The sequence below is a fragment of the Taurulus bubalis genome (assembly GCF_910589615.1).
Source record: "Taurulus bubalis genome assembly, chromosome: 10".
Classification (NCBI taxonomy): domain Eukaryota; kingdom Metazoa; phylum Chordata; class Actinopteri; order Perciformes; family Cottidae; genus Taurulus; species Taurulus bubalis.
Window position 1 is genome coordinate 22,253,820 of NC_136598.1, and position 25,148 is coordinate 22,278,967.

The 25,148-nt window shown below is 42.1% G+C and overlaps 3 protein-coding genes across 3 annotated transcripts; 2 read left to right on the plus strand and 1 right to left on the minus strand.

Annotated features, from left to right (window-relative positions):
* Positions 1-124: 124 nt before the first annotated feature.
* On the minus strand, positions 125-5,824 carry tp53i13 (tumor protein p53 inducible protein 13). Its single transcript, XM_079224901.1, has 9 exons — positions 5,702-5,824; positions 5,463-5,540; positions 5,211-5,246; positions 4,894-4,952; positions 4,595-4,673; positions 3,396-3,524; positions 2,894-3,085; positions 1,739-2,801; positions 125-1,623 (listed from the first exon to the last, which is right to left on the minus strand). The coding sequence occupies exons 1-9, from the start codon at positions 5,813-5,815 to the stop codon at positions 1,517-1,519; spliced, it is 1,857 nt and encodes a 618-aa protein (XP_079081027.1). The 5' UTR covers positions 5,816-5,824; the 3' UTR covers positions 125-1,516.
* Positions 5,825-9,720: 3,896 nt separating this feature from the next.
* Positions 9,721-19,660, plus strand: LOC306742888 (uncharacterized protein). The gene is given in 28 exon segments (XM_079225334.1): positions 9,721-9,827; positions 10,368-10,519; positions 10,822-10,938; positions 11,393-11,485; positions 12,774-12,855; positions 13,609-13,661; positions 13,743-13,835; positions 14,231-14,409; positions 14,411-14,534; positions 14,788-14,871; positions 15,166-15,214; positions 15,301-15,347; positions 15,433-15,487; positions 15,587-15,708; positions 15,856-15,933; positions 16,176-16,277; positions 16,376-16,468; positions 16,561-16,656; positions 16,738-16,830; positions 16,915-17,004; positions 17,087-17,149; positions 17,248-17,310; positions 17,462-17,518; positions 17,784-17,888; positions 18,023-18,094; positions 18,191-18,274; positions 18,355-18,399; positions 18,545-19,660. Coding segments are annotated over 28 exon segments (3,132 nt in total). The 5' UTR covers positions 9,721-9,802; the 3' UTR covers positions 19,361-19,660.
* A 918-nt stretch (positions 19,661-20,578) lies between these two features.
* LOC306742857 (uncharacterized protein) lies at positions 20,579-24,203 on the plus strand. Its single transcript, XM_079225294.1, has 4 exons — positions 20,579-20,740; positions 20,937-21,034; positions 21,328-21,573; positions 24,050-24,203. The coding sequence occupies exons 1-4, from the start codon at positions 20,719-20,721 to the stop codon at positions 24,053-24,055; spliced, it is 372 nt and encodes a 123-aa protein (XP_079081420.1). The 5' UTR covers positions 20,579-20,718; the 3' UTR covers positions 24,056-24,203.
* The last annotated feature ends 945 nt before the right edge of the window (positions 24,204-25,148 follow it).

The following is a 25,148-nucleotide window of genomic DNA, read 5'->3' on the forward strand; positions in this document are numbered from 1 at the left end:
CATTCACTCAATGGTCATTTGCAGATGGCATTTCTACCATTAAAGGTCATTCATTCATTTTATTTTGTTGAGCAGGTTCTACACTGAGATCTAATGAAGACAATCCAGCCACTGTTGCTGCCACAGCTTTTATTTCCACTCACAAGCTCTAGAAAAAAAACGCTGGCCACCTCACAAGAGAAGTATGTCGTTACAATATGACCACGGCTACACAGCATTTAGAATCTGCATGATAAGAAACAATTTTACATTATAGGTCTTCAAGCAAATTATGTTTTTATTGTGTGTGCGCTCCTGATCAGTGCATTATCTTCATCACGACTCCTTAAAATGACACATTTAAGACCAACATATTTGTGTTGCGCGCTATCAACGTTTCCGCCGGGAAATTTATCGTCTTTGAAAATCCCTGCGAAGTCTTTCCAAAACCGTCTTGGAAACACAGCCGTGCACATGTTTGTACCATTTAACGGCAACACACACTGCGCACAACGTTGCTTACAACAGCAACTTACATATTCACATAATAAACCTTCACAGGTAAAAGCAACATTCTTTTTTTTTTTTTTTACTATTAATAAAACCAACATTTTGACGAAATGGAGCAGAATAAATCCTCTAATAGAAGAATTGTCAAATATTGTTGCAATAAATGGAGAGAGCACAATAAGGAGTGTGCACTATGGGATGCATTGGAAGAAGTTGTACAAAAACATAAATCACTTCATAAGATCAAAGGGCTTCTCTGTGGACTCTTTGATGTTGATATGGATGTCCTGAGGGGTCAAGGGATTGATCCAGAACCACATGACTGGTGAGGGTTGTGTGAGCTCACATCAATATACACCAGCCTCTTTTTTTTTGAAGATATTCTTAATGCTTTTTTGCCTCTGTCTTCTGTCTTTTCATAACGCCATGCTCATTTTGGATGGTCCAAAAAAGAAAATCACAAGGAGAGGTAGATATGACGATGGTCCCAATCTGAAAAAAAAACTAATACATGTGAAAGGTTCTCTTTCAGATCCCTCTACACCCAAAGGATCTAACTAACCCTGAAGCAGTTATGTGGAAATACAGCTTCAGCTTTCAGGTTATCCAGCAACTTGTTTGGATCGAGGTGGTCCAGTCCAGCTGTTAGATAAACAGCGCGGGTACCCGAAAGATACCGAGAAGACTCAGGGATATTCAAACGTAACTAGTCATTGAAACTACGGTGTGTTTGAATTACTGTTTTTGTGAATTCTTAAGCCCATTTAGATATAAAACTAGCTGGCTTTATAAATTACCTTTTTTCCTTCTTCTTCAATTTGCTAGAACAGTTTCCCAGTACCTTCGCAGCCCACTAGATGACGCTCTAAGGCCCACCAGTGGTTAAGAATAGCTGCTGTATGCTATATACTGTATCGATAGATTGATTAATTGATGAGTTTCAGTCTTTTTCATTGACAGAGTCTCTTCACCTTCTCTACATGCAATGACTCCTGGGTGCACTCTGAGGGCCGTGTCCTTCATTTCTCTACAGATGTTCATCGGAGCTGGAGGAGCTGGGCAGAAGAACACACTCCCGCCTTCTGCCCCGTTTCCGCCTCTTGTTTGCAATCCGTAGCCTCCTGCGGATCACATCTGGAGGACACACACACACACAATTAGCGGGATCTCTTAAATGTGGCATAGGCTGAGGGTAACCTAACATGATTAACTAACAGGATTCTAAGCTCTCTGCTTTCCGTCCGCCTACCTGCCACACTGTCGTAGTCGTGCTGGGGGTCTCGCCAGTAAAGACTGGGCGTGGTCCTCCAGTGGCGGTACAGGCGTGTGTGAAGCACCGACAGTGTCAGGAGAATCAGCAGGAAGCCCAGTGCTGCCGCCGCCCACACCGCCTCGTCGGTCCTCGGGGTCCTCGGCACCGCCTTATTCACAGCGTCCGAGTCCGAGTTGCATTCACAGCCGGCGCCTGCTTTGCAGCCGTCGCAGGCGGGGCTGTCGGGCAGGTAACTGGCCGGCTGCGGGTTCTGGTGTTGCTGTGGCTGGGACTCTGATTGGGTTTTGGAAACGGAATCAACAGCATTTTTTTCTTCACTTGTGTGATGAGAGTGTGTGTCGCTGTGTGTTTGCTTGTGTTCCAACTCTCTCTCTTTAACTTCTACTACTTCGTTATCCCTCCTGGTGCCGCCGGTGTTCGCTTTAGAGACATTATCTTTCAGGCTGTGTTTAACAAAGTCTTTGTCTCTCTGCTTGACGGAGTCTGTACCTTCATCTTCATCTTTAGGCCTGGCAGTCTTGTTATGTTCCCTGTTCACACCATCTGCAAGAGGGATTATGATGTCGGTGTGTTTCGGACTGGGCTGTAGGGTCAGCCTGCTTCTCTGAGAACCACTTGGAAGTGTAGTCCTTGACATATTTGTCCCCAAAGGAGTCGTGGACCTGGATGTAAGGCCCTGATTTGTGTTTTGGATCTCAGACTGAGAGGAAGCCTCCCTGGAACCTGGAGGATCTAAGAGAGTCCTGCTCCCTGGAGGGGAATCCGTAGATGGTCCAATCGTGAAGTTGTTGTTCTGGACGTCCTCTGTCCTGCTGATGGTGGCGGTTCTGTTGGTCAGGTGTGTTATTGTGTCTTCTCCCTCGTTCTCCTCCTCACCATTCTCCCGTATTTCTTTAATGACGGCTCTTATCCGCCTTCGTTTGCCTTTCTCTCTCATTGGTTTCAAGCGTTCTCTCTTCATGTTGGACTCAGGCTCTGTCTCCATGGCTCCCTTCAGCTGAGAGGAGATGGTCCGCTCGAAGCATTGCCTCAGAGACTCCTGTGAATTTACAACAACAGCTTCTTAGAGAGCGCATTTAACATTAATAATAAGTGACACCATCTAAATAAACATGGTCAATGTCTGCGAACCTTCATTTTTGTGTGTTCACAACAGCGCTGCTCAGCTGACCGGGTCAACAGCAGGTTGTACTTCCTGCTCTGGCTCCCACCAACAACCTCCTTTCTTCTCGTGGATGCCGTGGTCTCCAGCCAGTCGTAGACGTCCGACGATGCCGCGGTGGACATCTCCAAGGTGTGACCCCACGACACAAAGGCTATCGGCTGAACAAAGCAAACAGTGAGGATCCACTCACTCTCTTTCACTTAATCGCCTAATAACTCTTACCGGGGACACAAAAGTCACCTCTGCCACTGCTGCTCTTCAAACAGTGGCGTGAAAGTTTCCATCACACTTAACATAAAGGTCGATAAACCTGGTAAAGGCCTGGTCTTGCTTAGTCGATTCCAAATATGTGAAAGAGCGATATTGAGCGATATCCTCAGTTGTGCTGAGGTGATAAAGTCAACAAAGACATTCGTGAGTGAACAGAAAAGAAAGCAAAGGGCCTTAAAAAGGCCGGGCGTGTCTCACCGTGTGTTCGCTGAGCTGTGGGTGTGAGGTCACGATGTGGTCTGGCAGACAGGAGCGGGCCAGGACCGACAGGAGCAGACGCTCGCGGAGAGGAGCGCAGGGGTGGTAGAGCAGCACAGTAGCTCCGTGCTGGTAAATATACACACAAACACACACACACACACACACACACACAAGCACACGTGTGATGATCTTCATCATCAGCCTTCATCAGGGCTCCTTCTGCACACATGACATCTATTGCTTCTGTCCATCTGGGGAGAGGGATCCTCCTCTGTTGCTCTCCTGAAGGTCTTTTTTTCCCTGTGAAAGGTTTTTTTCTGTTTTTTGGGGGACTTTTTCCTTATTCTGATGCGAGGTCCCGGGACAGAGATGTCGTATGTGTACAGATTGTAAAGCCCTCAGAGGCAAATTAGTAATTTGTTATTCTGGGCAATACAAAATAAACTGAATTAAATTGAAAATCAATACCACAGGGTTTCCCCTCACCAACATTTATGTCACAATTACGACACAGCAACTTAGACTAAGCGCTACACAGTAATATTGTATTCCCTCCTTGTCTGTTAAGTATGTTTTGTTTTTTTTAGCTGACAAAATATTCATGAAGGGGACATTTCTAGGTTCCCCTGTGGAGAAGAAAAGCTGACAATTACAAACTAACGTGTTCAACCTGCTGTGATCGGCAGTACGTTCAGGTATTACGGGCTACAATGGCTCGTTAATTAAAAAATCCCTGACTCCATTGCTGTTTGTTAAATCCCTGATATTAAAAACAATCTACTTTCAGTGGCAGCCCTGGGACTGAAGGTCTAAACAGGTAGAACGTGAGTGTTGGCAGACTTCCCTGTATCACTCTTAAGTGAATTTGCAAGGAAACAATACATCGATTGTGTCTTAACTCCACAGTGGGATGCATTTCTGGTTGAAACAGATTTCTAGATTGGGAAATAATACTGAAGGGACTGTAGGAAAACTGGTGACTGAGGCCATATGGCATCTTAAGGAGAACTAAACAAGATACACCACACTAGCATCACATGTTTACTCTTTTCTATCATGTCATCACTTAAAAATGGACTAACAGGAGTTACAACAACTAAAATCTCTGTTAAGTCGCTGTGCTCAGCAGACAAATTGATTCAACGACTGTGAGAGTGGAGACAGAACAGCAAATCGTGTCAGATGTTGAGACTTACATGCAGGTTATTGAGCCACCGTTGAGGAGGACAGTACAAGTATTCTCCACTCTCTGCCCTCACTGGTCTGTACGCTCCACTATAACACACACACACACACAAATAAAGACACACATCGCAACATCCTCAAAAGCCCTCAGAGTCATGACAATGATAACTTTATTGCAGTAATACAAAGCACGGCAACCGAGAGAAGTAAAGGCCATCAAAAACACTGTAGTGAGATTTTTGTGAACAAAGGTGTCCATATTAATATACGTGTGTGCACGTGTCCACCTCATTTGTATTATATGTCTTACCTGTTGGGAATGGTATGGTTGTAGGAAATAGATGTATCCATGCAGATCTGCCTGGCCAGCTGCAGTGAAAAGAAATCGGGTCATATTAGGATTGTATTGCCCAATCGCCCGGGTTCACTATAAACGCTCACAGTCTCCTAAAACCAACACTCAGTTAGCGGCCGTCCCGCTTGCACCCTTTTGTTGTTGACATCAATAACATGACGAGGAGGACGTTTACGTTATCGCAAGTAAAACATTTCCATATGTCACTTTTTGTTTGAGTGTGTTCGAGGGGCCAAGGGTTAAATAAAGTGCTCGGTAAAGAGTTTACTCACCACAGGATCATACACTGTGTCAACACTGGGATGCATCTGTGGATGAGAGAGAGAGCCACTGATGGAGCAAACTTGAATAAACCGGGAAGGGTTAGAAGCTGACTTTACACCACCGACTGAGTGCCAGAGAGCAGGATTCACCACAACAATTACTTTCCCATGATTGTTTAAACTTCCTGGCACCCAGTCTAGGGAAGCACCCACCCCACCCATCCCATCTGAGCCAGTGATGGAGGTTGTATCCATAGTTACCTGAGAAGACTCTGGCCATGTAGACCCAGGACAGTCCCAATAAACAGCATCCGCAGGCAGGTCCCTGTCCACAGACAGCTAACACACACACACACACACACACACACACACACACACACACACACACACACACACACACACACACACACACACACACACACACACACACACACACGTTATTACATGTTAATGACTAGACTTAACTGGGTGACATCGACAGGTATCACATTGTAAGTCACCTTTCCATTGTCGCATCCCGGCCCCGGAGACCCGGCAACGCCGCACCGAACCAAAGTGACCCACAGCGCCGCCAGCACCGTCACCGACACCGGGCACGTCGTCTGGCTCGGCATGGTCACGCAAGTGTGGCTAGACGCCTAGTTAAAGAGCTGTCATGGCGTCCCTTTGGTCCTCTAGCAACCGAGTGGCTGACAAAGAACTGACCGTTCATTATTCCAAAGCAAGTTTTCTTTTTTTGGCAAAGTCCCGTAACGGAGGAGGAGCGGTGTGTCGGTTAAAGAAGGAAGTTAACCGTCGTGCGCCTGTTGTCTTCTTTTAAGCTAAAGTTGGCTCATTAAAAAAGTCTAAACAATAAGAGAAGCTCGGTTAGTTCACGCGAAGGTGGCAATAAAAAGTGTTGTGTACTTCCATGGCTACTTCGCCAGTATGCGTGTGTGTGTGTGTGTGTGTGTGTGTGCGTGTGTGTGTGTGTGTGTGTGTGTGTGTGTGTGTGTGTGTGTGTGTGTGTGTGTGTGTGCGTGTGTGTGTGTGTGTGTGATATACGCGGATGTCAAGTCGTTCACGCCGTTGAACGATAACGTTTCTTTTAATGTTTCAAAATAAGATCACTGTGTCGTCTTGTATCGACTTCATTAGCCCATGTTTGTATCTTATTTTATTCTACATGTAATGAGTGAGTGTTTCTTATGACATATACTAGCCTCATGCGATCCAGTGTTTGTTCTTTAATCATGTATTAGTTGAATTGTGATATCCCTGATCTTATTTTGAAAACCAAATCCGATTTCCGGAATGGCGCTGATTCGGTTGTTTCTGGGTAACTTTACTCAATTGTTATACTACGGAAGCTGGAAGGGAATGGAAAATCAAAGTAGTATACTACCCTTCTATGATGGTACCCTGAAGTTTTACACTCTGAATATCCTCTTAGGCGAGACACACGGTCACTCCAGGCCAAAGGATCGACGTTCCTGTCTGAGACCTAAACAATAGCTGTCAATTGCCCTGGGGCCACAAAAAACCTCCGGGACCCCAACGACTCCAGGCTTGTGATCATTCAATTCATTGCAAGTTTTGTTAATACTGTCTGCACTGCAGTAATAACGCCTTAAGGCAACACTTGCTTTAGAGACCCCATCTTGCTGAGGGGGCCTTAGTTAAAATCTAGTGATACGGCCTCGATGATCTCAATATACAGGACTACAGGACTACACATTTGATAAAACAAGAAATTATATGTGTATATATACACATATACACATATAACTGTCTCTTTTGAATAGAAATCAGAGCATTCTACATGGGAGAAAATGTATAATTACATATAAAGACATGTACAAATTAAAAATGTACAGTCTATAAGCACAACAGACAATTTGAAGTCTGCCTTGTCAAGGTGCCCCTGGTGGATTAATCCAGGCCTGATGTCAGAACCCCTCACAGGTCACATAGTCTCATGTAGCACCTCAGTGTTATGGTACAACTGGTTGCTGGTGTTGGGACTGTTTGTAGATGCATAGCTTCGGGTCATGCTTAACTAGCGATCTCCTGGGGCTTGTGCAACAAACGATCAAGGCATAAACAGTTTGACACTGTTGCTTTTTTAAATTGTTAAAGTTAGTTTTGGATAAATTCTTTTTACGACCATTGTACCATTAATATAGTGAAAGTCAATGTCCCAACTGAACTGATGAAAGAAATGATTGTCTGTCATTTAGATTTTGCATGTTTGTGCACGCTCATGAGAATATGCCTTAGAACCCTTCTAGTTTTTCGTGAGTTTTCATGCCCATTCATTGACGTAGAAGCAGTAACCTCACTGACAGTAACCTCTTTTATGGACGATGTCTATGTTGTCTTCTCCTTTCCTTTTTTGTAAAGGAAATCTTTGTTTCTTATGAGGTTTTGGTAAATGTGCCCCACCAGTAGTTTGTGCCTCTCGTCCTCTGCAGTTTGCGTTTGACTTCTTGTGTTTTATAAATTACACATTCTCAAACTGTTGGCTGATCTTACAAAAATAACTTCACTAGTTGAAATCAAGTATATTAAACATACAATATTTCAGTATTTCAAAAGGCTGAAGTAATGATAAGCCCTATACTATTGATAGTATACTTTGTAATGCTTTGGTGTAATTTATTATCATGCTGCAGCGAGCATGTCATCTGCTCTCTCTACACACACACACACACACACACACACACACACACACACACACACTCATTACTGCTAATTACTGTTATAAAACGCCTATACTTTGTCACTAAACCTGTTCAAGAAGCATGAACATGTAAACCACAGTGAAACCTAATGCAGTTGGCTCTATCGCTCATCCGTCATCGCTATGTTTACATGAGCACAGCAAGAAAGCTTTTTATTTGACAAACAAGCTAAAACAGAGAACAGGAGGAATGCAATCGGATGTCTGTGTTCTTCATTCTTTTTAAACTTCCCTCAGGAATGTTATTTATTTTACTGACATTTTAGTTTAGTTTCTAGTGAGATATAAATTACTTTATATAGAGGCCTTGCTGTTGTTAACATTCCTGTTGTTGCTCTAGAAACAATGTTTAGTTATATCTAAATTATAGATAATTTATAATCCTGCTCTGAACCAGGGAATTGATATGAGAAGCTCCTCGTTGGAATACAACCCAAAAGACCCCGATCCTGCCAGAGGGCCTCCGTAGTTCTCTGACATGCTTGCAAAGGGAGGGCTGAGCGGAGGGTCATGTTCTGGCTTGTAATCTGCAGCTTCACCACAAACACAAAGTATCACACACTGTTCCTTTAAACATGGGAACTCGATAGAAAAATTTACTCGACACCTGGTGGTAAAATCATTGATCAGGACATGTAATCATTGCAAAGAGGAGCGGAGTCAGAAACACAACATGATATATCAATTGCGTATCCTGGACTGCTCCATGAATGAGCAGAGAGATACCTCTTCAATACATTAATGACACAATCACAGAAGCTCTCATGACGTCTTCAGATTGGCTTGCATCGGCATGGTCATGATAACAAGGAACACCACGTTCTTCACACAGAGACATGTAGGCATCCACAGTCTCAAGACTCCATCAGAAGGTCACTGTTAAAGCATGCGTATGTTTTAACAGGAGAGGAGGTCAAATGAGAAGCCACAAGCCTTTACACAGTATATGATTAACAATATATCTGTGAAACAGTAGTTGATTAAGAGTAAATAAGTTTTTCTTCTAACAGAACTGCAACCTAAAATATGTCTACAAGGCAGGTAACTCTAGATGTTATACTTGCTATTCCTCAAATTTTAGAAAATTGTACTTAAAATTGATGTAACGTAGCACTTCATCAGGCACTCATTGAAATACTTTGTGAGGGAAATTACCATATATGGCTACTTGCACGATAAAGGGATTTATATATGTTGTTGCTCGATATATGAATAATGTAAATCGGTAATTTTATTGACTCCAAATTAGCAAAAGTCTACGTGAAGGCCGTGATGATCAAGCATCATGAACTTTCGTTGACTTTAGGTAAACCAACCACAAGGCCAATAAGTCTGCCACAGTTACTTACTGTTACTGTTAGTGTACGGATCACAGGAAAAATATGTTTTGTCAATAGCCTTGTTGAGGAAACAACTTATTGTTACTTATGTGGATTAATTAATCACTCAGTGCCTTTGTGCACTGACAGGCCCAGCCCATTGGAGTGCAACGACGGTATCAGACCTGCAGAAAGATATTTAGAACACAAAGCAGGACCTGGGCGTAAAACGTTGTTGCTTTCAAAATAAAACCGGCTGCATAGAAACAGCCTGTGAAATAAAACCGTACACTGTCAGCTGTTATGTCACAGGAATCAGAGTAATGCCATTTGAGGTGGCACATTAGATACAGCATATACAATGTACATATTTGTTAATTTCAAACATTGTATTTCAAAGTGGGTTTTATTTTGAAACCTGTGTTGGGAAGTCTCTTGGATTATGTACACTCTGTGAGTGTCCACACCCATAAAACTCTCAATCGTCAGGTACACACTTGCCATACAAGTGCACAAGTGGGTCCGTGAGACGGGAAGTGTGTCCCTGGACAGAGGACCTAATGGATTTACCTCCTCCACTCAAAGGTGTGCTGTCTTTTTTAATATATTTTTTATTTTTCTTAGCAATCTACTTAGTTTGTAAAAGTGTAGATTTCATTTGATTGTGGCTATAGTGTCTTTCTTTAATCAACAGATTACAATTTCAGGAAGAAAGCTAATGATCCATTTGTAAAACAAACTTTTTTTATGTAATGGTGTTTCTATGACAGGTATAGCGTATTTACACAAAACAAAGACAATGTCGTCTTGCCTTTTACTGTTCAAGGTGTGGTGCTTTTCTGGATTGTGGCAATAGATAGGCAATTGGCTGGATTTATGGAAAGAAAAAGGAACTACTAAGTAACCAATCTACACACACTATTTCATTAATTTACCACCTTTATGAATGTTTTTTCCATGTTTTAGTCTGGACTCCCGTTTAAGGAAGTTCCACAGTAAGGAAGTGCAGGTTGCTACAACAGCTGATCCTCTATAATGTGTGTAGATACTGGTGGCTCCTCGGCTGAGCTTTTAGGATTCAGAGTCCTTGCTGTGCGTCTCTAACCCTGTGCCCCTGTACTGTAGCTCCAGTTGGAGCAGGCGCTGCAGGTGTCCAGCAGCCAGCGGCGGCCCCGCCTGGCGGTTTGAAGCGCCTTGCTGAGGTAGCAGAGCCTGAAGACCCGGACAAGGTGGAGGGAAACAAGTGCAAACCTGGACAACCGGCAAAGGATGTGAAGGTGAGCAGGAGCACAGAATAATCATTTGAATAACAGGTGCATGTGCCTATGTTACTTTTTTCTACCCGATATTCAAGAGACTTTACTGTTCATTATTTATAGTAATAACTAGATAACTAGTGTAGTTATAGCATACAAATATACATATGAACTGCACTGGCACCTGCAAAATGATTAATTGCATTAAAGTAAATGTTTGTCATCTCAGTTTGTGTGTAATTATTCCCACCAGGCTGAATTCTAAAGATTGTGTGAGGGGCATAGTATATGATTTCAACCTTTTCTTTTTGGTCTGTCACCAGCAGCTGTACTCATGTGACAGCTCTCTGTCCTCCTCGGACAGCGAGGATGAGGGTATCGGCAAGAAAGACAAGAAGAAGAAGAAGAAGAAGCTGAAGAAGAAAACAAAGAAGAAGAAAGTATGTGTTTCAAAAAGCTTATCTTGACCGCCATTATTGAGTGTTTTCTTGAAAACTCTTCGTTGATGTCGGGACGGTGCCTCCTCATGACCAACAGGATGAACTTGTGTCTCTAAGATCAGTTGATGCTATGGCTTCCTGAGGGTGTTGCCTTGATGAAGTGCAGTGTGGTCTGCACCCAGCCAGTCAAACAGGGTAGAACTAGAAACTGATTTAATGTGTTTATAATGCAGCTCAACTGTCAACTTTTGCTTTCATGTGCGATTACGAGGTTGCTTGTGCAGATTCTTTTGTGCGCTGCTGAGTGCCTCTCCCTTCTGCTGCCAGCAGCACCGCGTGTCTGTCGTGACTCACTGGTTCAGTTCCTCGTTTATCACTTTCGCCAACAAAGGAAGGTATAAATAAACCTGTTCAATTGGCTTGATCTACAACCTCCCTGCTTCTTTCTTAACAGGATTCCAGCTCATCATCTTCCTCTTCTTCTTCCTCCTCATCCTCCTCGTCCTCCTCCTCCTCCTCCAGCAGCTCTTCAGACAGTGACAGCGAGGTATGTTGTCGTTATGCCATAGGTGCTGCTCAAGGATCACATGGTATACAAACAGATCTTGCTCTAACATGTCACGCACACGTAGCTGCCATAACATCTCCAAACCACAGAGCCCTGCCCCAGACTCACTCGGGACAAGCAACATGTTTTAGTTTTGCAAAGTGCATTGACATCCCAGGATTCTCTCAGTTGAAACCAACATGTTTCCTGTGAAAGGAGATCAAGGGACCGTCAAAGTGACGTTTTCACGATGCAGTTTTGTTTATGTAAATCCTTCGCAAATCTTTCCTGCAGCATTGCTGAATTAAGTCCTTGGCCTTGAGCACAAACAGTTTCACATCAGCTCACAGGGGATTCTTAGTCTCTTCTAACTATGTCACTGCCTCAGGTGAGGATACTGTCAAAGCCAACAATTGATTGTCTATTTATTGTGGAATGGCTTTTAAATTGACCATATTTAGAAACCCAAAATGGCAAATCAACCTTCCCCAGGCGTGATTTGTCGACAGTTTCAGCTTTTGAATGAGCTCTAATCCAAAACTCATCCACTTCAGTATTGCCTTGCTGGCTCACTGAGGGCGTGGGTGGAAAATCAGGTGATTCAGGAAAAGTGAGCGACTCAGCTCTTACGAGCTTTGAACACGAGACTGCAACAATGTCTTGCGTTCCACAAACCGGACCAACACCCATTTGTGTACCTCTGATTGGACTCAGCCCATGAAAAGCAAAACAAAGTATATGTAAATAGTAGAAAACGGAAAAGTAGGTGTACATAACATTGGAATGCATTTCACCCTGGACTGTAGGCGGAGGCGCCAGGATCTGATAACAGGTGGTAACTGACAGGAGAGGGACACACCCATTGACTAAGTGTTTAGCAACTTCTGCATCTACCACAGCATGTCATTGCAATTGTACATATACTGCATGCTCATGCATCCAGTATATACCATTACAAGTGCACATACTGCATGCTCATACATCCAGTATGTGTTTAATGAGAGTCACTTGTGCAGTCTGTGCATATCAACACTCATATATAGTTTTTTGGTGCATGTCCACATTGGGTGTGGATGTTTGTTATCTAATTGTTTTGAAGGCAGATCATTCTTAATGTCTAACTAGTTGGTGACACCCAACCCTGAACCGGATGACTTTATCTTTATATATATATATATATATGCAACACTCACTTTGCAAACAAGCTTCATACCCGAGCAGACGTGCAATAAAAGTGTTAATATGTCTAAACCTATACTGTTTTGAAAGAATCAACATGTCCTTGCAGGATGACAAGAAGAAGAAAAAGAAGAAGAAGAAGAACGAAGACGGAGAGAAAGAGTACGTCTGGGACAATGTTATCATATTGAGTAAGTGCAACACAACATTTGTATTTGTGTATATTAAGTTCTCAAGAGGATACTGCCTTTCCTGGTTCTGCGGATTCCCATTTATAAATACAAATATTGCTTATCATATTCCCACCCCATGTACGTTTGGGTGTACGCTTTCCAAGATCTCAAAAAAGCCTTTCTCAGGTTCTCTGCAAGAAGTTGATTTCAGTTCATCTCTCCTTTCATTGCTTCAATGCTTGTTGCAGAGCTCAGCCTCTACATGTGTGGTAGACGGTGTCGTGCTTATCTTATAAGGGCGACTTAAGTTAACGACTTGAGTTTAAACTTCCTGCTTGTTCAGAGCTTCCAGTCATCATGACACGGCCTCTCAAGCCACCCTGACGCCCACATTTGCACATTATTTAGTCATAGTGGTCTGGACTGACACTTTAACTGTGCGATGACACAAAAGAGACTCATACGTCAGTCAAACTCTGACATGCACATTCTGATATTTATTTTCGGCGACATTTGGCCCTTTCTTAAAGTCGTAAAACAAGGCTCTGTGCTTACAGATTTGAATTGATTTCATTTAGAAAACTTAGATGACTGTAATTACATTGAACAATTATCGTTGATTATGCGTTGATTATGTATACACATCCTTTTATATTCTGCCGCAGTGACCATTTGATTAAATAAATGTCTCTCAGCTGACAAAGCATGTAACTGATTATTTTCATTTATTAAACAGCATGCTTTACATTTTAACTTCTTGAATGTTCTCAGATCCTGAAGGCCAGGTGGAACAGCTGTGTGCAGAGGGTGTGATGATAAGACATGTGAGAGAGATTAAATACACCTTCTTCCATTTTGCTGTTTTAAGTTGTCATTATGTCATTGTTGTCCTCGTCTCGCTTCAGGATTTCAACTCGTCAGATGGTGAGGATGACAAGAAGAAAGAGAAAAAGAAGAAGAAGAAGAAAGACAAGAAGAAGAAGAAGAAAAAGAAGAAGGTACATACACATGTTCAATAATACATCATCTTATACAACAATAACTGTTTATTTCTCAAACTCTGTTTTTATTGTTTTCATGGAAATGAGAATACAATAGATAACAATCCCCTAAATAAGCAAACCTAAGTGCGCACACACATGCACACACACACACACACACACACACACACACACACACACACACACACACACACACACACACACACACACACACACACACAGACAAACACACCAAAGAAAGTTATATTTAAAAAGTGAAGAGGGGTGGGGTTTTGGTACGACGTTAGTTTGGTTTCATGGAGATAATTGAGAAATGAATGACACATTAATATATATATATATATTTATTTATTTTATGTTATTGAATATCTACCGTACTTCCTCTGTCCCAGGATTCGGCCTCTTCCTCATCTGACAGTTCATCCTCCGACAGTGAGGATGAAAAGAAGAAGAAGAAAAAGAAGAAGACGAAGAAGAGGAAAAAGAAGAAGGTATACTTTGTTTGCAGTTGCAATATTGTTGGATTTCATCTGTCAGTTCTACCAAATGATCAAAACGTTCTTTGTTCTTCTTTCGAAGGACTCCAGCTCCTCTTCCTCAGATAGCTCTTCATCCTCCTCCTCTGACAGTGAGGATGACAAGAAGAAAAAGAAGAAAAAGGACAAGAAGAAGAAGAAAAAGAAAGACAAGAAAAAGGTAAAGCAATGCGGAGGTTTACGAGCCTCTTGCTTATTATTAATGTCTAAAGTGCTGCTATTGTTTACTGTGTCAATTACGATTGGAAGGATTACATAAACAATTACAATACATACTTTATTGTATGTTGTCTTGGCAATTACATAATAGTGTAATGCATGACTTGTGTTGCTGATTACATAATAATGTCACATATTGTTGTATGATTGGCAACCGGATTCTTTATCGAGAGAGATTTTTTCCATTGACACAGGATTCCAGCTCCTCATCTTCTGATGGTGATGAAGATGAGAAGAAGAAGGACAAGGAAAAGAAGAAGAAGAAGGACAAGAAAAAGGTGAAAATGTTATTCTTTTTAAAAGGCCTGAAGCCTCTAATGATTCATTATGTTTTCAGGTCAGAGGTGAAGCTGCTCCTCTCGTAAACCTTGCACACATTTTAATTATTGTAGGAATGCTGAGTCAGGTTTGTCTTCTTTGTTTGTTTTCCAACAGTGCACACGCCCTCTGAGAAACGTTTATGTGTGTGCATGTACTGTGCGCTTCTGTACATACAGTGCACCATTTAGAGGAAAAACAGGGTGCAGCTTATGCAGTAAACCTGAGCTTGATTGTGTTTGTGATTCCCGCAGGATGAAGAGCAGAATGAGCTCCTCACTGTTCCTGCTCTTGCAGCTGCTGGTGAGTGTCAACAAACACACCAACAAATACACATGACGATCATTGCGTTCATGAGGTTGATGCTGTATTGCTGGACTTTTCTGCAGACGGTGAGACTGATGGAGATAAAAAGAAAGAGGAGTTTGCTGACAAGGTGAAATACTCACACATGCTGTATGCATGCCAAATATGAATGCACAAATGCACATAAAAAACATTGCTTTCTTTTGTTATGGCAGGCCAAGAGAGACCTTAAAGAAAAAGAAGAATGCAAACTGTCCTCTGCAATGGCTGGTATGTGTGCTACGTGTAGGCTCTTGAACACCACACACAGGTTGGAGGCTTGGGTATAAAGTGTTGTTTGGTTTGGTGGTAATGGCGCTTCTGGTCCAGCAGGGGGAACAAAGGCTTTCCCCGACGGCATTGAGGACGGCCGCCTCAGTGATGATGAGGGCGAGGGAGGAGAGGAGAAGGAGAAGAAGAAGAAGAAGTTGAAGAAGAGGAAGAAGGAAAAGGTGATTATACGATGTACAAGCTGCACCTTTCAAACTAAATGAGACATGTTGATAGGTATCACCACCATGTACTGATGCAAAATATACTTATGATAAAGGATAATCAAGATCACACTTCTTTTTTTTTGTTGCTTTGTTTTGTTACAGGATTCTGGCTCATCCTCAGACAGTGACGATGATGATAAAAAAGACAAGAAGAAAAAGAAGAAGAAGAAGAAAGAAAAGGTATACAGAGCAGGAATAATGTTTTTCTAATTAATTTTTCTTCTTCAAATTAGATCACACAAATAAATAGGGATATATATATATATATCGTATGGTGCCTTTTTGTCCTTTACTATCGTGGTACATTTTGTTTATTTGTATAAAATGGATCCATGAGTAAGTATTTTTGGTGTGCAGGCTAGATTTCAAATGGTCTGTTTGTGGATATCAATGTGAATATTTATATTTGATCTGATCTATAGGACTCCTCCAGCGCCTCCTCTTCTTCATCAGATAGCTCCTGCTCAGATAGCGAAGATGACAAGAAGAAAAAGAAAAAGAAAAAGAAGAAGAAGGTGAAGAAGGTGAAGAAGAAGAAGGATTGTATAATAAAACTTCTGTATATCACATTTATGTATGTGTATTGTTTAATATTGTTAATATATCATCCTCCCCTTTACAGGATTCTGGTTCCTCCTCTTCTTCATCCTCTGATAGTGAAGAGGACAAGAAGAAGAAGAAAAAGAAGAAGAAGACAAAGAAGAAGAAGGATAAGGTTTGTGTCTACGACACGTCTCGATATTACTTTTTGTGTACTTATGCTGTTATTATAGCGTTATTATATCATCCTCGGCTCTCTCTTAACAGGACTCCTCCTCCTCATCTTCGTCATCTGATAGTGAAGAGGACAAGAAGAAGAAGAAAAAGAAGAAGAAGAAGAAGCCAAAGAAGAAGAAGGATAAGGTTTGTGTCTACAACACGTCTCGATATTACTTTTTTTGTACTTATGCTGCTATTATATCATCCTTGGCTCTCTCTTAACAGGACTCCTCCTCCTCATCTTCGTCATCTGATAGTGAAGAGGACAAGAAGAAGAAGAAAAAGAAGAAGAAGAAGCCAAAGAAGAAGAAGGATAAGGTTTGTGTTTAATTAAAACACCTCTCGATATTACTTTTTTGTACTTGTGCTGTTATTATATCATCCTCGGCTCTCTCTTAACAGGACTCCTCCTCATCTTCGTCATCTGATAGTGATGAGGACAAGAAGAAGAAGAAGAAAAAGAAGAAGAAGACAAAGAAGAAGAAGGATAAGGTTTGTGTCTACGACACATGTGCATTACTTTTTTTAGGTGTGTTATTTTATGTTAATAAGCATTAATCTGCTCTCTTTTCAGGATTCCAGCTCTTCCTCTTCTGAAAGTGAAGATGAAAAGAAGAAGAAGAAGAAGAAGAAGAAGGTAAAACACGTGGGAAAACTTAATGGATTAATTTCACGCTCCTGATGCTCCATGAACCAGGATGCACTTCTTTGACTGACTGATATCTTTTCTTTTAGTCCAGCTCTTCTGACGATGACTCCTCTTCTTCCTCCTCTTCCTCTGGTAGTGATGATGACAAGGTAAGATGACACACACACACACACACACACACACACACACACACACACACTGTTATGGTCCCTACTTAGTGAATTATTAATCTGTAAGCAAGTTTACAAGTTTAACGAACGGCAACACATCATGAGTACGTGTCTATTTATTTCACTTTAGAAGAAGAAGAAAAAGAAAGACAAGAAGAAGAAGAAGGATAAGAAGAAGAAAAAGAAGGTGGGAATATCCCATCCTTTGTTCTTCATTCCAAGTTTTTGGTTGATTATATGAATTACAACGTTTGGTCGTTGACAACTTGTTATATGGTGACATTTCCTGCAAAAAGTGCTTTTGATGAAATTTGGTCATGAAACAGATTAATTGTTTTTCCTATTTGCACTTTATTATTTTGGCTTGTTCCAAAGGATGCATCACCACTATTTAATAAATACTATGTGAATGAAATACTATGCGTATTATTAGCATCTCTCTTTCTGTCCAGGATTCTTGTTCTGAATCGTCCAGCGATTCTTCGAGTGATGACGGTAAGAAGAAAAAGAAGAAGAAGAAGGATAAGAAGAAGAAGAAAAAGAAAGACAAGAAGAAGGTAAAACAATGTGAATGTCTTGTGGTTGTCCAACGCAGCCTCTTGCTTAATATATTTTTAAGTTTCCTATGTATATCAAGATGGGATGTCTTTAATAATACAGTAACACAATTATCATGTTTGCATCCGTCAAGGACTCAGATTCTTCTAGCAGTGATGGTGACAAGAAGAAGAAGAAGAAGAAGAAGAAGAAGGACAAAAAGAAGGTAAGCTATCGTAGAGTACGGGTAAACACATGTATGCATATTTTTGGTTTTACAAAACATAGTTGATGGAGTGTTCCATGCTTTATGTTTGAGCAGGACTCGAGCTCCAGTTCATCTGATAGTTGCAGTGGCAGTGACAAGGAGAATAAAAAGGACAAGGACAAGAAGAAGAAGAAAAAGGTGAAATACTCGTGTAATGGGATTATCCATCGGATGATGGGAATGTGAAATTATTTAATTTACCCCTGTTGTTCCTTCAGAGTTCTGGCTCATCAGGAAGTGAAACTGACAAGAAGAAAAAGAGTGTAAGTTTTCTCTTAATATAAATGATGTGAAAAATATTTCGCCTTAAATCAACCTAATGGTCTTCCCTCACTTCCCTTCACCTTCTGTAACTCCATTTTCCATGTACACCATCCCTCATGTGGGTGGCTGTTGATGTCATTGCAGGAAAGCCCTGAGTGTCAGCAGAGCGGCGAGCCAAAAACAGAAGCTTCAGGCTCGGGTAACGGCGGACTTTCAGCTCCCAGCGGCAGCTGCTCGAAGCCTGGTGCGGCTCCTGGCGGTGCTACTGTCGTCTCCTATGTGTCACTCCCCTCCAAACCTGTTGTGAAGCTGGATCCTCTGAGTACTTCAGCTGTCTCCAAGCCCTCCGCCCCTGGTCACTCCGCCCCTGCTTACTCCGCCCCTGGTCACTCTGTCCCTGCTTACTCCGCCCCTGGTCACTCTGTCCCTGCTTACTCCGCCCCTACCCCTGTTAACTCTGCCTCTGTTCACTCCGCCCCTAGTCACTCTGCCCCTGGTCACTCCGCCCCTAGTCACTCTGCCTCTGTTCCATCCGCCCCTGTTCGCTCCGTCCCTAGTCACTCTGCCCCTGGTCACTCCGCCCCTGCTTTCTCCGCCCCTACCCCTGTTCACTCTGCCTCTGTTCACTCTGCCCCTGGTCACTCTGCCCCTAGCCACTCTGCCCTAAGTCACTCTACCCTCGGTTACACCGCCCCGAGTTACTCTGCCCCTGGTTACACTGCCCCTAGTTACTCCGCCCCTGGTTACTCCGTTTACTCCACCCCTGGTTACTCCGCCCCTGGTCACTCCGACCCTGGCTCCACAAAAAGTATTGGAGATAGGCCCCCCAATCGCCGACCTCCCAGCCCAATGGAGTCACTGATGGGGAACCCAAGGAGGTATGGAGACACAGGGACCCGCAACACCTCCTATCTCAGCTCGAGTGACCTATTGAAAGGCCCCAAGCCTTACCAACAATGAGACGTCAGCGATCAAAATAGAGGTTACAGATATTTTTTAAAAGCACAGCTTATATGACACTGGAGGATGTTGATTGTAATGATGAGATACGCTATGATGCCCTGCTTTCATGCAACGATATGATGAGGTTTCTGTGTAAAGACGCATTGTGACATGATGAAAATGTTTACGTTGAGGAATCAAATGATACCATGAAAAAATATTATTGTAGCTTTTTATTATTATAAAGCACATTTGTGGAATTCCCAAGCACATGAAATAATAAAAATAAAAATCCTCACTTTGCAGAATAAAAGAATATGATTATTTTTGTTTAGTTTCTTGTCTCTTGCCTATGTTGCCTTCAGGTACTCCTACATCTCAGGTTCTTTAGGTACAGAACAAGAGCGCTCTGGAATAAGACATTTATTTTCTGCCTTTTGGGGCTTCCGAATGAAGTGAAAATAAATCTTCAAACAGATGTAATACTAAAACAGTTGGCAACGCTTCGGATTAGTCTGTAAATGACAGTGTAAATATTGAGAGTGTAAATATTTACTACTTGCCCGTGACATACTGACTGGATACATTGCAGGCTGCTTTATTTTACAGCCTGCACATAATACTAGGGGTCATTTCTCCCATATTGTCATCACTTTGTCTTGGCGGTCGTGTACAATCAGTTTGGAATGACATCAGCTGGGAATGTAGAACACTTTAGAGGGATACTACATTGGACCCTTTTCCCAAGGCGTAGCCTTTAATCCACAGCCATTAAAAAGTGTAGTGTATGTGACCCGGTGATAAACCCCGCACAACTCCCATATTTCAAAAAGAGATATTATACTTTTTACTCCAATGCATTTATCTGTTTGTTTGAGTTACGTTGTAGTGTATTTGATTTTGCATAACTTTTGCAAAACTGTGAATTGTACATGAGGTCATTTCTTTAAAAAGGCAAATATTAATTTAAATATGAAAAACTCCGTGAAGGGACCCTCTGAATAATGCTATTCAAAGCATTATTGTTGTATTACTTCCTTACTTTATACAAACACAGCTGATCTCAGGGAATCTCTGGTGTTGGTGGTTTGTTTTTCATGAAATAATGCTGCCAGGATTTAGGGGGGCGGAGCTAGCTCTCTCCAGGTGTGTCTCTGCCGTCCCTTCAGGGGATTCAACAACCTACAGAGCAACAATACTGCTCTATAGTGCACATGATTCCTAACGCTCAAGTCACTTTAAAAAAACCGAACTTGTCCGGTGAATGTTTAACGCGTCTGGGTCACGTGCTTAAGGTGCGGTTCATCCCAGCAGCTGTTGCGGTGAGAGAGACTCTCATTTGTTTGGAAAAGCGCGCAGCACGAAGAGGAGTCTCGATGTCTTTCGATCTGTCGTCAGGTAGGCTCCAATTTATGTTGACTGTTTTAGGAGGAATACCTCCAATGTTAGTCGAATGTTTGTCTCGGTTGACTTCCGTTTTAAACCTCACAGACAAGCCCAGCTGAGTGTATGTAGCCTGCAGCCTGCTGTAGACTGAGTGCGGCTGTGGAAAGAGTTTGCTTTTGTCACGTCTGATTCTGTTGCACATGTGCAGCTATAGGTGGGGTGGAAGATGAGGTGAAGTGTAAAGAAGCTCAGAAGGATGAGGTGAATTGGCCCTGGAGCAAGAAGAAGGATGGGGATAAGAATAAGGTTGGTGTTTTGTGTGTATATACTAACACAGATAATACACAGACAATGAGCCTAAGAGCTTCTCCAGGCACTGAGAAATAATATTTTGCAACTACTTTTTTGGGGGTTTACAGCAAGTGCTTCTCTGTTAAATCGGCTTCTCGTCCCCTTTCGCTGCCCGCTCTACGGCACACTACACTGGAGCCATAAAATGCTTACTCTCGATAGATTAATTATGATTACTCTAACGCAACACTTAAGACTAAACCAACGCAATCAATGATGTATTCAAAGTCATCTTTTGCCCTTTTTAGGACGACAAAAAGCACAAGTCTGACAAAGACGGCAAGTCCGACAAAAAGCACAAGTCTGACAAAGACTGCAAGTCCGACAAAAAGCACAAGTCTGACAAAGATGGCAAGTCTGACAAAAAGCACAAGTCAAAAGACCACGAAGGCGGAGAGCACAAGAAGAAGCACGGAAAGAAAGACGGAGATAACTCAGGCTCCTCATCCTCCTCCTCCTCTTCCTCCTCAGGCTCATCCTCCGGCAGTGATGAGGTAGGCCAAACTCTGCAGTTAATTTGTTAAGATTTATTGCTAATATAAATTGTAATGCAGGCATTAGGACAGACCTGTATTACTTCCCAGTGTTCGGTTTGTAGAAGTGTTCCCACTGTGAACTTTCCAGTATAGTTTCTCCAATCTCTGAAAGCAATAAAATGCTGCTCAACAGGAAACCTCCCCGTCACACCTCACGTCAAAGGTCGTGTGCGTACAGCAAGGTCTAGAACGGCTGGTGGAACCGGTTTTACCCTCAGTACCAGTTTGAATCAGCTATGACACACCTCACCCTCCTGTGTGTGTGTGTGTGTGTGTGCTGTGTCATGTGTCATTTATACGGTTCAAGTGAAAACATTCCAGATTCCTTTTTAGCTCGTTAAGCCGCAGACACACTTCTATCTTTTGTTGCAGCTTTATTCAGAGGAAACGGAACTTACCAATAGGCTTACCACTGCAAACTAATAAAGCAAAAGAGTAAAGAGCCAAGCCCAGGGTGGGGAAAAGGGAAACTGGTCATTGGGGTCATAAAAGAGCTGTGGTTGACTCATAAATTGCTTTTTAATAAATCCTGTGTCCTGTGTGAAGCATAGTGTTGGTACAACAGGTACTTGGAAGGGTAAACTACATTCATTCCTAAAGGGTTGCTTTTTTTTTAACTTGGATCAAACGGAGGTTAAATTAATGAAAAGTGTTGTCAGGAACCAATAGGCCTTTTAACCTCTGTCAGCGGTTCCCAAACTTTTTAGGCCACGCACCCCCTTCTACATCCCGACCGGGTTCACGCACCCCCAATCCCCCACACCATAAAAAAAAACTGCAACAGAGCCTATTTATAGGCGCATAAAATCGGACCAATGCGAGAACTGTTTGCTCGCGCGTGGCGTTTGTTACAAGATTTAGTCCGCTGTATAAATTTCAGTTACACAAGGCGTCACTTTTAAAGAGCAATAAGGATGGCGAGGACACACGCACAGGCTGAAGCAGATTGCATTTCACATTTATTTACTTAAACACAATAAGCCACGTAAAGAACAAAGAGTGGCACATGCATAGGCTCAGAAACAGATATAAATAAAAAAGGAGGAGTCCATATGAGGATTTTCACATGCAGCGCAGCAAGAGAGATAGAGAGGGAGAAAGTGAGAGACTTACGTGAATGAGACTGCAATTGTTTTTGGCTGTTTTGTAACTCTTCCAATTTTGATCTAAAAGATGTAAGGGGCTTCTGACTTGCACTGGCATGCTTGGTGTTCAGGTGGCGGCGCAAATAAGAGGCTTCAGACAGCTGTTAGCCAGAACCCCACTGCACAACACGCACTGTGGCTTCGGGCAATCTGCATTGCCAATCCAAGTGAAGCCCAGACCCAGATAATTGTCATCATATTTCCTCTTTTTTTCCCAGTCTGATGCTCACTCTCGTCTCCTCTTTTTTCACCTTGACTCCGCGATGGGCCTCTGTGCTCCCGGTTCGTCTGTGACATCCCTTCCTCCTCCTCGGTCTCCTCCGTCTCCTCTTTCTCCGACTCCCGGTCGATTTCTTCTCCCGGTCTCTCCCCAACGCACCTCTCCGTTTCTCTCGCCTCCGGTTCCTCACTCTCTCTCTGTCCCTCTCCTCTTTTATTACTGATAGCTTCAGATGTCCCACCTGACAGCTTCCCCGATTTCAGCCAGTTTAACATATTTTCATGGATGTTGCTGAATGAATGAAATGACGTTAGGTGCACAAGCTAGGCTAGCTAGTGTGTACGTAAAAGACAGTCTGGCGGCCGGACCGGAAGTGCATCTATTTATTAAATTGTACGTTTTTAATTTTAAATTTAAATCTTACAAAGGGAATTTTTATAATTAAAAAATCCTACTTAATTTTTTTTAAATGATGTTTAATATGAATTATTACACCATTAGACCACCATTACATTTTTCCTCTCGCGCACCCCCTAGAGGCAGCTCCACACTTTGGGTTCCGTTTTGGAATGTCAAGGTTCCATTTAGAAATGTTTGGGTTCCATTCTGGAATGTCCGGGCTCCGTTTCGGAAGTATAGGATATAAATACTACAGTCATTGTGAAAAGCACGCCTCATGCCCAAACCACATGCAATAGGCAAATAATGCCAGTGTCCCTCAGCAGCTAATGATGCTGGACCTTTGTGACCTGGAGCTCTCAAGGATGGTCACCATCATGCCGGCTGTGATATTAGAATAAGTACCTGGTGCCTAAATGTGTACTTTAAAGATACTTAAAGTGTATATACATTTGTATTCAGTCGTACATTGTCACACCATCATTTCCTAACTTCACAAGTTGTTCCCTCCTACATGTAGGCCTTTGTATTAGTACATGGTGTGCTACAACACCACACGTACAACGAAGTACACCATAAATACAAATTGTTGCTGTACGTTTGCCGGCGGAATCTGAAGTGTTAGCCCTTTCTGCAGTCACATCATTGTCCTTTTTTGTTGTCATTTCAGGAGTGATGCTTCCTGGGGAGAGAGGACTGCTCCCTTAGTCTCAATATGATCTTGTAACCAAATGGCTGTGTGCAGTAGTACCAACTCTCTTTCCTGTCCTTACATTGATGTGTAAATGAATCTGCTGAGTCTTTGAAATAAATGTTGCGGCATCCATCAAGTTCTTCTGTCAAGTAAAGTGTTTTTATTTCACCATAAATAAAAACACAGATGCAGATGTATTTACCAGAGTATAAAACACATACACAATGTAGTTTTATTGAGATAACAAAACAGACAAATGTATACATAAATAAATTGTGGTTTTAAAGAAGTCCCTGTCGGATAGATATAGTGGAGTGAAACCTACAAATTCTCCCAATGAAATGAAATGGGAGTAGAAGTATAAAGTTGTGTAAAATGGAAATACTGAAGTAAAGAAGATGTACCTAAAAACTATTATACTTTATAACTGGTATACATAGTTACACTCAGTGAGTCACTGCAGTGGACACACTGACATGCAATTTTAAGATGTCACTTTTTGCACTTGAAAATTGGGATTTTTTTTATAATAAATAACCCAAAAATTGTTTAAATTATAATAAGATTAATTGTTAGTTGCAGCCCTAAACAGAACCTTGTAAGTAAAGCGCAAAACCAAACATGGCGATGTTCAAAGTCAGAATGATGTGGAACCAACAATTTAAAACTATGACAACGTTGGGCTGTAAAATCCAAGACCAGTGAGAGCGTCAGTATATTTCTGCGGTCGATCAGTCGATCCACACAAATGAAACAATCATACATGTACGTCCCAGTCTCCCAGGCATGCTGTTGATCGGGTTTAGTCTCGCACCACCTGGAGGCTTTTGTTCTGTCTGAGGTAGTTTCCCTCGAGTGATGTGTGACACTAACAACTGTTTCTTGTCCTGCTCTGCATCTGTGTATCAAAACAAATACCAGTTCATTTCCTGGAATAAATTGCTGTAAAAATTCAGTCAAATTCTAACAATAACCTCTTCCAAAATGTCAAATATTGCAGATTTAAACATAAGCTGTATGCTACCGTAAGACTTGATGGCATGATGCAGTATTTTCATACGACCAAAAGTAATTG

Excerpts from the sequence above, each read along its gene's own strand:
- tp53i13 (XM_079224901.1), bottom strand. The coding sequence starts at position 5,815 with ATGCCGAGCCAGACGACGTGCCCGGTGTCGGTGACGGTGCTGGCGGCG. Across the intron at positions 5,247-5,462 it reads CATGGCCAGAGTCTTCTCAG|ATGCATCCCAGTGTTGACAC; the intron begins GTAACTATGGAT and ends TCTCATCCACAG. Across the intron at positions 3,525-4,594 it reads GGTGGCTCAATAACCTGCAT|CACGGAGCTACTGTGCTGCT; the intron begins GTAAGTCTCAAC and ends TATATTTACCAG.
- LOC306742857 (XM_079225294.1), top strand. The coding sequence starts at position 20,719 with ATGTCTTTCGATCTGTCGTCAG. Across the intron at positions 20,741-20,936 it reads GTCTTTCGATCTGTCGTCAG|CTATAGGTGGGGTGGAAGAT; the intron begins GTAGGCTCCAAT and ends GCACATGTGCAG. Across the intron at positions 21,035-21,327 it reads AGGATGGGGATAAGAATAAG|GACGACAAAAAGCACAAGTC; the intron begins GTTGGTGTTTTG and ends TGCCCTTTTTAG.